The following is a 12,243-nucleotide window of genomic DNA, read 5'->3' as shown; positions in this document are numbered from 1 at the left end:
AAAGCATAACTCTGTGGAAATTTGGCGAAACACCCCGATACTCAAACTTTATCTGCAAGTTGTCATACTAAAGCCATGTACCAAGTTTTAGTTGAATATGTTAAAGGGTACGGGGAAAAGGTCAGGAAAACAGCAGGTGGGATGGACAGATGGATGGACGGACAGACAGACAGATGAAGGGCAAACATATAGTCGCCTCCAGTGAAACCGGACTAATAAATCACCGACACAATCATGTAAAGAGCCAGCTGAATTTGTCAGACTTACACAAATGTTTGGTTTGGCTTGTCCTTGGTTTTGGTGCACAGATGCTGAGTAACAGAACTCCCCTGCATGTAAGCAAAAGTGCCCAAGGGAGAACCAGGGCAGCGGAGTTTCTGCACCTGCTTGATGAATGCATCCACCATCTCAGGGGCCACATCAGCATCGAAGCCCAACCTTAGAAGCTGCAGACAAAACCACGAGGTTGGAAAACAAAGGTGAGATTGCAGGTCCCACCCCATTTGGAGAACTGTTGCTCAGACATCAAAAAGGAAACAAATGATGAATGCATCAACTGTTCTCAGAATCAACAAAAATAAGTACCTGGAAGGTAGAGCTGTGAAGTTGAACTCCTTCAGAAATAAGCTGTTCAAGTGATGTCTGTCCTGAAATCCTCTTTGCTTTGGACAGGCTACCAATGGGGAAGCTCCGTTTGACCATCTGTTCCCCAGCTGCAAGCGTGCACAAACACGTGGGAAATGTTTTACAAGAGGAAGCAAACCTCGACCACACTCTCTCCCCGTCATCCATTTACTCAATGCAATCTACACGACCTCCCAACAATCCCTTTAAAAGATAGGACAAAGGCAGTCAAGTTTTGTGCTGGATAAATCTCAGAGCATAAGCTCCAATGAATTTGTATGAGGTCTATGGGCGGCATGGGAAGGGACAAACCAAGGGGCTCGCATGGTGTCCCAAGGAACACAACGCGATATGTCGTGAGGAAGAGTGCACCCTCCGCAGGGAGCAACGTGGGACTGCCAGTGTCGGGATTTGAGGCCTCTTCTCGTCCATCTGGCAGCAGAAATGCCCTTAGGCCTGCTCCGAACAGTTGCTCGTTCGGTAATAGAGAAGGCAGAACAAGCTTGAGCTGAGATGAATGAGAGGGGAACATGTTTGGGAAGAGGAGGGAGTCAGTGTAATCAAAACAAAGCAACAATCACACAAATTAACTCAATTTCTCAAATTCCACACATTCAGGTTTTTCAAGCACAAAACGAGCAATCCGTCTATCAGAGCTCTGGATTGAATCGGTTAAATACTAAAAACTAACTCGTCAAAAGAAAGCATTAGCTAAAATGGTTTTCATGTCGAAGAAATGTCGGAATAACGTTTCCAAAATCGATCCTGTGACTATATATATATATATATATATGTGACTGGCTCTGGCAAAAGCAGACACTTGGGGGCAAAAATCCAAATTGAGATTTTGATATATTCCCCATGCTTTTCTCTTTCATTTGATAAATACATTATGTTAATTGGATGAAATTTAACGAAGTTAAGGTATTTTAATGACAATTATATTTTCGTTTAAACAATGGAGATAATTGGGTTCAAAGTTCACAATACAGTTCACACGCACAAATAATGTGCACACGTAGAGCTTTTCATTCACACCAAACATGTATGTCAGGGATCTCCTTCGAATTATGATGTATTAAATTTTTGATTATGATGTAGTAAACATAAAGTAAACATAAACATAATAATAAAATTATGATGTAGTAAAACATCGAAATTTCACGATCTTTGTGTCTTTTTGAACACATTTTGAGAATGACATTTTAGATTCTTCGTCGAATTTCACAACTTTTCTGTTGTTTCTTGGGAAAATGTTGTGGTGCATAAGAATCTAGAGAAGTTACTCTTTCTATCCATATAAAAATCTCAATTTGGTCCCTGTGGTCATATTTGGACTCTCTTCGGTTTTTTCTCGGTAAGAGAAATGCCCCCAAGTGTCTGCTTTTGCCAGAGCCAGTCACATATATTATATATATATATATATATATATATATATATATATATATATATATATATATATATATATATATATATATATATATATATATATATGTATATATATATATATGTATATATATATATATATATATATATATATATATATATATATATATATATATATATATATATATATATATATATATATATATATATATATATGTAGCGGTTACCGCTGGATGTACATAATCGCCTTGCACCGGCCAGAACACGGCCAGACGCGCCTCTCCCGGGCATGCCCGGACTCACTGTTCCCGGGCACGCCCGAACCTCCCGGGCACGCCCGGTCTCGTCTTTCCCGGGCATGCCCGCTCTCGCCTTTCCAGGGCTCGCCCAGAGCGTCCGGGCATGCCCGCTATCGCCTTTCCAGGGCTCGCCCAGAGCGTCCGGGCATGCCCGCTATCGCCTTTCCAGGGCTCGCCCAGAGCGTCCGGGCATGCCCGCTATCGCCTTTCCAGGGCTCGTCCAGAGCGTCCGGGCATGCCCGCTATCGCCTTTCAAGTGTTCGCCCAGAGCGCCCGGGCACGCCCAGCCTCGACTTGCCAGGCCGCAGCCAAACACGCCCGGGCAGGTCCAGACTCGCCTTTCCAAGGCTCGCCCTTGATACCCGGGCATGCCCGGTATAGCTTTTGCCGGGCAAACTTCCCGACATAAATGTGTATATATATTGTTGCCCGATAAACGGGCTGGTCAGAATACCTGAGCTGTTTTGTTTCAATAAAGCAACTCGGACGAATTCCGTCTTTGGTCGCGTCAATTCTTTCGACTCGCGTTGGAGCGCAGTTCCTTCATTGGTGACCTACCGACATGGATACGGCAGTGACGCTTAAACTGCCTACCTTCTGGGAGGCTCACGCGGCTGTTTGGTTCGCCCAGGCGGACTCCCAGTTCGCCCTGGGAGGCATCACCGCGGACGACACCCGCTTCCACCATGTTGTGGCGGCGCTCGGTCCCGCCACCGCGGCCCGTGCCTTGAGCCTCCTCCAGCACCCGCCGGCTGCTGACAAATACGACGCGCTGAAGACGCTCCTCCTCGGCGCTTTCGCCCTCTCACCGGCAGCACGCGCACGGCGCCTGCTTGACCTGCCCGAGCTCGGCGACACGCGCCCGTCCGAGCGCATGGACTATATGCTCTCGTTGCTCGGCGAGCACTCTCCGGCATTCCTGTTCCGGGAGCTGTTCCTCCGTCAGCTGCCTAACCCGGTACGCCTCGCCCTGGCTGGCACGTTGATCACGGATTCCCACGCCCTCGCCAGGGAAGCCGATAAGATCTCCTCGGCGGGCCAGCACATCGGCGCGGTTACCTGGAGCCCGCTGCCGTCCGAGGCGACGCCCACGACGCCCGAGCGCCCTGCGCGGTTGGAGGCCGAACTGCCGGTGCAACTGGCGGCCGCCACGCCGCACCGCCCGCTTCCGACACGACGGCCGGGGCCTCCACCTGACCGGGCGTGGTGTTATTACCACGCCAGGTTCGGACACAAGGCTCGAACGTGCCGGCCCCCGTGCACTTTCGGCAGGTCGGGAAACGGCCGGGCCGGCGTTCATTCCCAGCCATGAGCGCCGGCCACTCGGGCAACTTGCTGTTTATTCGGGACAAAGCGTCTGGACGGCATTTCCTGTGCGACACCGGCGCCCAACTGAGCGTCATACCTGCCTCCGAGCAGGACAGGCTGGACGCAGTTTGCGGCCCCTCTTTGGTCGCTGCTAATGGCTCGGCCATACGCACTTTCGGCCCACGCGTCGTCACCCTCTGCTTCGGCAGCCAGCGCTTTCAATGGACTTTTGTTACCGCCAGCGTCCCCGTGGCTTTGCTGGGCGCCGACTTCCTCTGCGCGCACGGGCTGCTGGTCGACGTCAAACGACGTCGCCTTGTCCACGCCGAGACCTTCAGCTCCCTGGCGTGCACAATGAGCAGCTCCGCGCCGACCGAACTGGCGTGCGCCCTCCCGGCAACGAACGAGTTCGCTCGCCTGCTCGTGGAATTCCCGGCCCTCACGCGGCCGACGTTTTCGGCCGTCGCGGTGCGGCACGGGATCGAGCACCACATACCCACTACGGGCCCGCGGGTCTACGCCAGGGCCCGCCGCCTCGACCCAGCCAAGCTCGCCGTGGCAAAGGCTGAATTCGATGCGTTGGAGCACCTCGGCATCGTGCGGCGCTCCGATAGCGCGTGGGCCTCGCCACTGCACATCGTGCCAAAGCCGGGGGGTGGATGGCGCCCGTGTGGCGACTACCGCCGTCTCAATGACGCTACCACCCCCGACAGGTACCCGATCCCGCATATTCAGGACTTTTCCGCCCGTTTGGCGGGACGGGTCATCTTTTCGAAAATTGACCTGATACGGGGCTACCACCAGGTACCTGTCCGGGCGGCCGACGTCCCGAAGACGGCCGTCATCACGCCGTTCGGCCTGTTCGAATTTTTGCGGATGCCGTTTGGCCTCAAGAACGCGGCCCAGGCGTTCCAGCGCTTGATGGACGGCGTGCTGCGCGACCTGCCTTTTCTTTTCGTCTATCTGGACGACATCCTCGTCGCCAGCACGTCCCGCGCCGAGCACCTCCTCCACCTCCGAACACTGTTCGGTCGCCTCAGCGAGCACGGCTTAATTGTCAACCCGGTCAAATGCCACTTCGGCGCGACGACCGTTGACTTTTTGGGCCACCGCATCACCAAGACCGGGGCCGTGCCGCTGCCGACCAAGGTCGAGGCCATCACCACGTTCCCGCGTCCCCGTTCCATCAAGGCCCTCCAAGAGTTCCTCGGCATGGTGAATTTTTATCACCGATTCGTGCCCCGCGCTGCTCAGCTCATGCGGCCCCTTTACGAGGCCCTCCGGGGCAAGCCGGCCAAGCATGACATTGTTTGGTCCGCGGCCATGGACGCGGCCTTCGCCAGTGCCAAACGGGCCCTCGCCGACGCAACGCTGCTGGCTCACCCGGTGCTCAACGCGCCCATCGCCCTCACTACGGACGCCTCCAACTACGCGGTGGGCGCCGTCCATGAGCAATGGGTGGACGGGGTTTGGCAGCCACTCGCTTTTTTCAGCCGGCAACTCCGGCCGAACGAGTTAAACTACAGCACGTTCGACCGCGAGCTGCTCGGGCTATTCCTGGCCGTTCGCCATTTCCGACACCTCCTGGAGGGCCGCCCGTTCACGGCTTTCGTCGACCACAAGCCGTTGGTCTATGCAATGGCTAAGGTCACGGAGCCGTGGTCGGCCCGCCAGCAGCGCCACCTCTCCGCCGTGTCGGAGTTCACCACGGACATCCAGCACGTCGCCGGCAAAGACAACGCCGTGGCCGACTGCCTTTCGCGGGCCAGCGCGAACGCGGTCCACCTCGGCGTGGACTTCACGCTCATGGCGGCCGACCAGACCACCGACGCCTCGGTGCAGGCACTCCGCGTGGCGGACACGGGCCTCCGCCTGGCCGACATCCCCTTCGCGGGCACCGTCCTGCTCTGCGACGTCTCCCAGGGCCAGCCTCGCCCCATCGTGCCCGTTTCCTGGCAGCGCCGCATCTTCGCCTCCATCCACGGCCTTTCTCACCCGGGCCGGAAAGCTTCTCAGAAGCTGGTGTCGGCGCGTTTCGTCTGGCACGGCCTTCGACGAAACATCCGCGACTGGGCCAACGCCTGCACGGCCTGCCAGCGAGCCAAGGTCCACCGCCACACCCAGGCCCCGCTGGCACCTTTCGCCGTGCCTGAACGGCGTTTCGACCATGTCCACGTGGACCTGGTGGGTCCCCTGCCCCCCTCGCGGGGGTTCACCCACCTGCTCACCATGGTGGACAGGACCACCAGGTGGCCGGAGGCCGTGCCCCTCACCTCCACCACCACCGCCGACGTGGCGCAGGCGTTCATCGCCACCTGGGTCGCGCGCTTCGGCGCACCAGCGGACATCTCGTCCGACCGCGGCCCACAGTTCACGTCTGAGCTTTGGGGCGCGGTCGCCCGTTCATTGGGGGTCACGCTGCACCGCACCACGGCCTACCACCCCCAAGCCAATGGGTTGTGCGAGCGGTTTCACCGCTCCATGAAGGCCGCACTCATGGCCGGCCTTCAGGACGACGGTTGGGCCGACCGGCTGCCGTGGGTCCTTTTGGGCCTTCGCACGGCCCCCAAGGAAGACCTCCAGGCGTCCGCCGCCGAGCTCGTCTACGGCCAGCCACTCCGCGTACCGGGCGAATTCGTGCCTGACGCTACCAGTCCCTGGTCCGCCGCTCGCCAGCGCTCGGACCTCCAGGAGGCCGCCCGACGATTTGCCCCCGTGCCGACGTCCCGCCACGGTGGCCCCCAGACCTACGTCCCCCCGGCGCTTCGCACAGCGGAGTACGTCTTTGTGCGTCATGACGCGCACCGGGGGCCACTCCGGCCGCCGTACGACGGGCCCTTCCGGGTCCTGCGACGGGGCGACAAGTCTTTCATCGTCGACTTCGGCGGCCGGCCGGACCGGATTTCTGTGGACCGCCTCAAACCGGCGCACATGGACGTCGACCGACCACCACGGTTGGCCCTTCCTCCGCGGCGAGGCCGCCCCCCGTCCACAGTTCCCCCCGCTCGACCACCCACCACCACGTCAGACCCCTCCCCACGACCCTCCAGGGGTCGCTTCGGCCGGGTCATCCGGACCCCCCTTAAATTGACCCTGCCGGTGCAGGTCGATTCTGGAGGGGCGTGTGTAGCGGTTACCGCTGGATGTACATAATCGCCTTGCACCGGCCAGAACACGGCCAGACGCGCCTCTCCCGGGCATGCCCGGACTCACTGTTCCCGGGCACGCCCGAACCTCCCGGGCACGCCCGGTCTCGTCTTTCCCGGGCATGCCCGCTCTCGCCTTTCCAGGGCTCGCCCAGAGCGTCCGGGCATGCCCGCTATCGCCTTTCCAGGGCTCGCCCAGAGCGTCCGGGCATGCCCGCTATCGCCTTTCCAGGGCTCGTCCAGAGCGTCCGGGCATGCCCGCTATCGCCTTTCAAGTGTTCGCCCAGAGCGCCCGGGCACGCCCAGCCTCGACTTGCCAGGCCGCAGCCAAACACGCCCGGGCAGGTCCAGACTCGCCTTTCCAAGGCTCGCCCTTGATACCCGGGCATGCCCGGTATAGCTTTTGCCGGGCAAACTTCCCGACATAAATGTGTATATATATTGTTGCCCGATAAACGGGCTGGTCAGAATACCTGAGCTGTTTTGTTTCAATAAAGCAACTCGGACGAATTCCGTCTTTGGTCGCGTCAATTCTTTCGACTCGCGTTGGAGCGCAGTTCCTTCAATATATATATATATAACCCTGCGCACGCAAAGCGAAAAGCAGGGTTAGGCATTCGGTTTCGTACGTACATGTGGTGTGTCGGCATTTTCAAAATTCATTTTCTTGGCAACCATTGGTCCGATTGACACAAAAATTTACAATAGGAGCCTGTAGAACCCTCACGGGCCTGTATAATTTTTTTATTCATAATTATGATATCATAGGTCACGTGGTATGGACGCCATCCTGGAAAACGTTACACCTCTACAGGGTGTTGCAAAATAAATGATACTTTCCCCCCCCTCCCCCAGATTGTATTGACCACATGTCCGCGATTTTTTACTTCAAATTTTGCGTGCGTCATCATGACGTGTCGCGCACGTTGCCTGCGTGTTGTCTCCGTCGTATTTGCGACTAATGTTTGTGTCTTTCCTGAAATCTTGTAAAAGTCGACTTCAAATGTTTTCTGAAGCTAATGGTGGACATATTGACGCGTATTAAACGTGGGTTTTTAATTTTTGAATGAAATAAAGACTTTGGTTGGATTTTCATCCAATTGAAACTTCATTTCATCTTTATTATTTATTTTGCAAAAGGAAAAAAGTATCATTTATTTTGCAACACCCCTTATATCTCCCTAACCGCTCAATGGAAAAAGTTGAAGCAAGGCTCATAATGAAGTACTCCACATGGGGAATAAGATATGTTAATGATGATGTTTTTTTTATTGTTTTTTTTAATGATGATGTCATCGGTGCCTTCATTATGATTTCATAATTCGACAAGTACAATGTTTGATATGATCAGTACGGAAAAAAAAAATTCCTCTGCAACTGTTAGTCTGATGGACACGAAATTTCTACCATAGGAGCGCCTAATGGCGCTCTTGTATAATTTTTTAAATGATTATGATGTCATAGGTCACGTGGTACAGGTGCCATATTGGAAAAATAAAAAAACGTTGCACCTCTATATCTCTGAAACCGCTCCATGGAAAAAAATTAAACTTGGCTCATTGTAAAGAACTCCGCATTGGGGAATAGATGTTAATGATGATATCATTGGTGCCGTAATTATGACGTCATAATTCGAACGGGGACAACGCTTAGTCTGATCAGTTTGAAATTTCTTGAGCGTGATCTGCGCAACAATTATATTAGAGAATTGAAATTTATGATGTAATCGCTCGTGTGGTCTGGCAGCCATATGGGATAAAAAAAAAAAACGTTAAAAAAACAAGAGTTCGGTCGCAACCAAGTTCATTGCACAGGGTAAGTATTCCATGAATACCATTTAGTTTTAATCGTGTTCAAACAAAACTAACAAAGCATAGCCAATATTAAATACCCAAACGTAGACAATTTAATCATACTCCTTTATTGCCAAGAGGTATACACACTCACTTCTAAGCTGTCTAGACTGGATTTGAAACCCGACCCAGCTATAAACTGTCAACCTGGTGTTTCACAGGCAGGATGATTTATCAATGCGGGTGCCATCCCTCGGATAGATGTTAAACCGGCATCCCATCTGACAGCATTCGTTGGTGGACGTTAAAGATCCCATGGTGTCCTTGGCAAAGAGTAGGTGAGCCATCGCTGGTACCCTGGCCAATTTACAAATTATTGCCCTAACCGGCAGAGTTCATTGCATCAGTGGCACATCCACACCCTCAATCAATGGTGCCACCCCACAGCCTTGTGCTGCATACGAACGAACGTACGATTGTCAAACAATGCCGATCCTCTGCCTTTCTTCTACGATTACACAGCGCCGCTGGAGAAATGGTATACATTTGAGGGCGTGCAGCATGAACTGTGTGCATTTACAATCCAAACTCAAAGGCAATGCAAGAGACGTGTGGTACCTTCTGAACTGGCGGCAACTTCTTGCTCTCCCTGTGAACAGCTTCCAGGTTTTCCATGTGCATTGTGACGTTCCCTAGAAAAGGCCAAACACAGAAATCACACACATTGAACTGCACCCCACCATTCACACCTGTCTCCTCCCACATAAATATATAATAACAAATGTCAGTGTGTGTGTCTGTGTGTGTCTCCACCATAACTCCAAAATCATGAAACCTAGTGGCCCAAAACTTTGCAGGCATACTATGGGGAAGCCAGGAGGGTGGGGTGCGGTTGGGGTAAATTTAAACACCACCTCTGAAGATAATTAACAGATTTAGTAAATTGCAACAAAAACTGGCATTACCCTTGGTCAGCTCGCGTTCACCTCACAGGGGGCTTAATCCATTGGGCCTAATCAAAAAAGTGTCTTGGCTTGAAACAGGTTGTAATGGTTTCTGTATGATATAGTACCTACAAACTGCACCTACAAATCACTGTATACATCACTAATCGCTTGCCAAGCCAGCCGTTCTTAATCAACCAATGTTTACAAGCCATGTGGTATTGTAGACAGCGGTGTAATTGACTTTTTTGTCATTTTTGAAAATAAAATTTACAAACTGACATTCAAGACAATGTCAAGGTGATAAAGTAAATTAAGTACATATATAAACGTGTGTTCCGTTATCTTGGTAAAATCTGACAAAAGTTAAAAAAGCAACCTTCGCCTCGAGAGGCCCAGTTTCACAGCAGGTACACATCATGGTGACAGCTGCAGTTTGAGTCGCATCCCTCAAGGGAAGCCCATGATATAATCTCTTTACAAATGGTACGTGCTGTATGAAAGTAATGTGTGGTATTGCTCTTCTGTTTGAATGGGACGTCTGGAGACAGTTACATTTTTATAATTAAATTTATCCTTTTTTCATTTGTATGTAGAAAATGTAATGGACATTATTTTGTTATTTTGTGCCTGTTGTTAAGTTTGTCAAACCCTCATATTATATGGCGCTGCCTTCCCTTCCCTTCCCCGCCCCATCCCTCACACTGCTTTCCCTTCACCTCCCATTGGACTGACCTCTTTCCAAACCCCTTGGACCACCATACAACTCTCCAGAGGCCAAGGAGAGGAAGGCATGTCAAAGAACGTGCGAAATGGACAAATTAACACTTTTTTAAGCAGTCAGAACTGCTGCTAAGATAGATTCCGCAGTTTAAATTCTGAAATTCGGCTCAGGTTAAGAGTTTCTAGAGCATATCGCATTTTAGTCGTAACTAGAATGACACTTCAACATCGCGACGTCGTCCGATATGCCTCTGACCACATTATTACATCATTAAACATAATTGTACCAAGTTTGATTTAAATCCCTTAAGAGCTTTAAATCCACTACCCGCCCACTCCTCTCCCTACCCCCCTCTCCACCTCCCTCCCCCTACCCCCCTCTCCACCTTCCCCCACCCCCCACTCTCTTAATATTCCCGTCAATGAAGTGACAGGTTCGACTTGCTCGTAAATAATAATGCAATCCCAAACACTATTGTGCTTAATGCGTAAGTTTAAAATCAATCGTATTAAGGTACACTAAGGAATATGGTTGGGGTTCATTTAATATTACTTTTCACGGAGCGACAAAGGCCAAGGCACTATCGTGCGATAAAAAAGAACCCCCCCCCCCCCCCCCAAAAAAAACTTTCTTTAAATCAAAATTTTCAAAATAATTATTTTGCCTAAAGCCCTCCCCGGCACTCAATGATGAACCCTGAAAGTTTTACGAACATCTGTTTGGCCATCTCTGAGAAATATGGCGACGCACAGACAGACATCTCTCTTCTTGTATGGATTCGAAGAAACGTCACTTTTTTTTTTCTTTTTTTTTTGAATACAAGATCGAGGCTCGTGAAAGAGCTAACATTAATCACACAAAAAGTCAAACCGACACACAAAACACAAAATAAGGGGAGCGGTAGACAATATGGGGAGAGAGGGGGAAGGACACAAACACAACATTTGAGAGCAAGGAGATCGAGAGAACTGTGGGAGGGAGAGGGCTTGGGGGGAGGTGGGAGAGGTATAAAACATATTGACACTGCAAGAACTTCCAGGAAAGAAGTTGGAATTTCAAAAAAGTGTATCTGGGGTGAAAATTAGCGGGGGTAGAAAAGATCAAGGTTTTGGATGGGGGAAGATAAGAGATGGTGATGAACAGCTGTTTTAAAGACCTGAAGGGAGGTGTGGGATTGAAGGGAGTGGGGGAGTTTGTTCCAGAGGTGGGAGAAAAGAGGAATGAAAGAGTGAAGGTGAGCAGAGATCCTAGATTTTGGCAGTTTAACCATAAGAGGGTTGCTGGCACATCTTGTGCAACCTGTAGGAATATTTGGGGGACAGAGCACAGAGAGAGCTGGGGGAGCAAGGCCGGAGAGGAGTCGGTAAAAGACAGAAAGATCACCAACCTGCCTGCGGTGAGTGAGTGAAAGGCCCTCGGAGTTAGTTTCATCGCAGGAGATTCCAATGATTCTGAAAGCTTTGGTTTCAACAGCGTGAAGCCAGGCTAGGTGTGAGGCAGGAGCACCAGCCCAGAGGGGGGAACAGTATTCCATTGAGCTGCGGATGAAAGCCTTGTATGTGGTGAGGAGCTCAGGGGTGCCAAGGAAGGACTTCGCACGACGGAGGATGCCCAGACGGTGACTGGCTTTAGAGGCCAGCTTGGCAATGTGGTTTTTCCAAGAAAGATCATGGCAGATATTGAGACCCAAAAGCTTGAGCGACAGAACTTCTTGGAGAGGATTGTTGAGAAAGTGGATGGGAGGGTTTTCCAGTCGGTCTTTTCGGAGAGACATAGTAAGAGTGTGAGATTTGTCAGGTACCTTTAAGTCACTTTAATTGTGAATTGTGAAGTCACTTTAATTGCATCTCTAAAGAATTTTGAGGCAAATTTGCATCGAAAGAGGATATTTACGGTGAGGCTTGAATAATATTGATCAATATGCCAGTTCCAGAAACGACAATGATGATGACATTTGTACTCCACAATGTATGACAGGAACTGGAAACACCGGCTCCCTTTGGGATTCTGTAACATTTT

General features: G+C 51.4%; 1 protein-coding gene across 1 annotated transcript in view; it reads right to left on the bottom strand.

Annotated features, from left to right (window-relative positions):
• Positions 1–12,243, bottom strand: part of LOC137432281 (myotubularin-related protein 5) — a 128,969-nt gene that overhangs the window by 51,504 nt on the left and 65,222 nt on the right. Inside the window, exons 21-24 of the mRNA XM_068124082.2 lie at positions 9,175–9,248; positions 937–1,132; positions 586–713; positions 268–446 (exon numbers count right to left, since the gene is read on the bottom strand). Of these exons, the coding sequence (XP_067980183.2) occupies positions 268–446; positions 586–713; positions 937–1,132; positions 9,175–9,248 (577 nt within the window). The remainder of the gene's footprint in view (positions 1–267; positions 447–585; positions 714–936; positions 1,133–9,174; positions 9,249–12,243) is intronic.

Source organism: Myxine glutinosa, chromosome 8, assembly GCF_964187855.1.
Source record: "Myxine glutinosa chromosome 8, kmMyxGlut1.1, whole genome shotgun sequence".
Taxonomy (NCBI): Eukaryota; Metazoa; Chordata; class Myxini; order Myxiniformes; family Myxinidae; genus Myxine; species Myxine glutinosa.
This window is presented reverse-complemented; position numbering and strand designations above follow the sequence as displayed.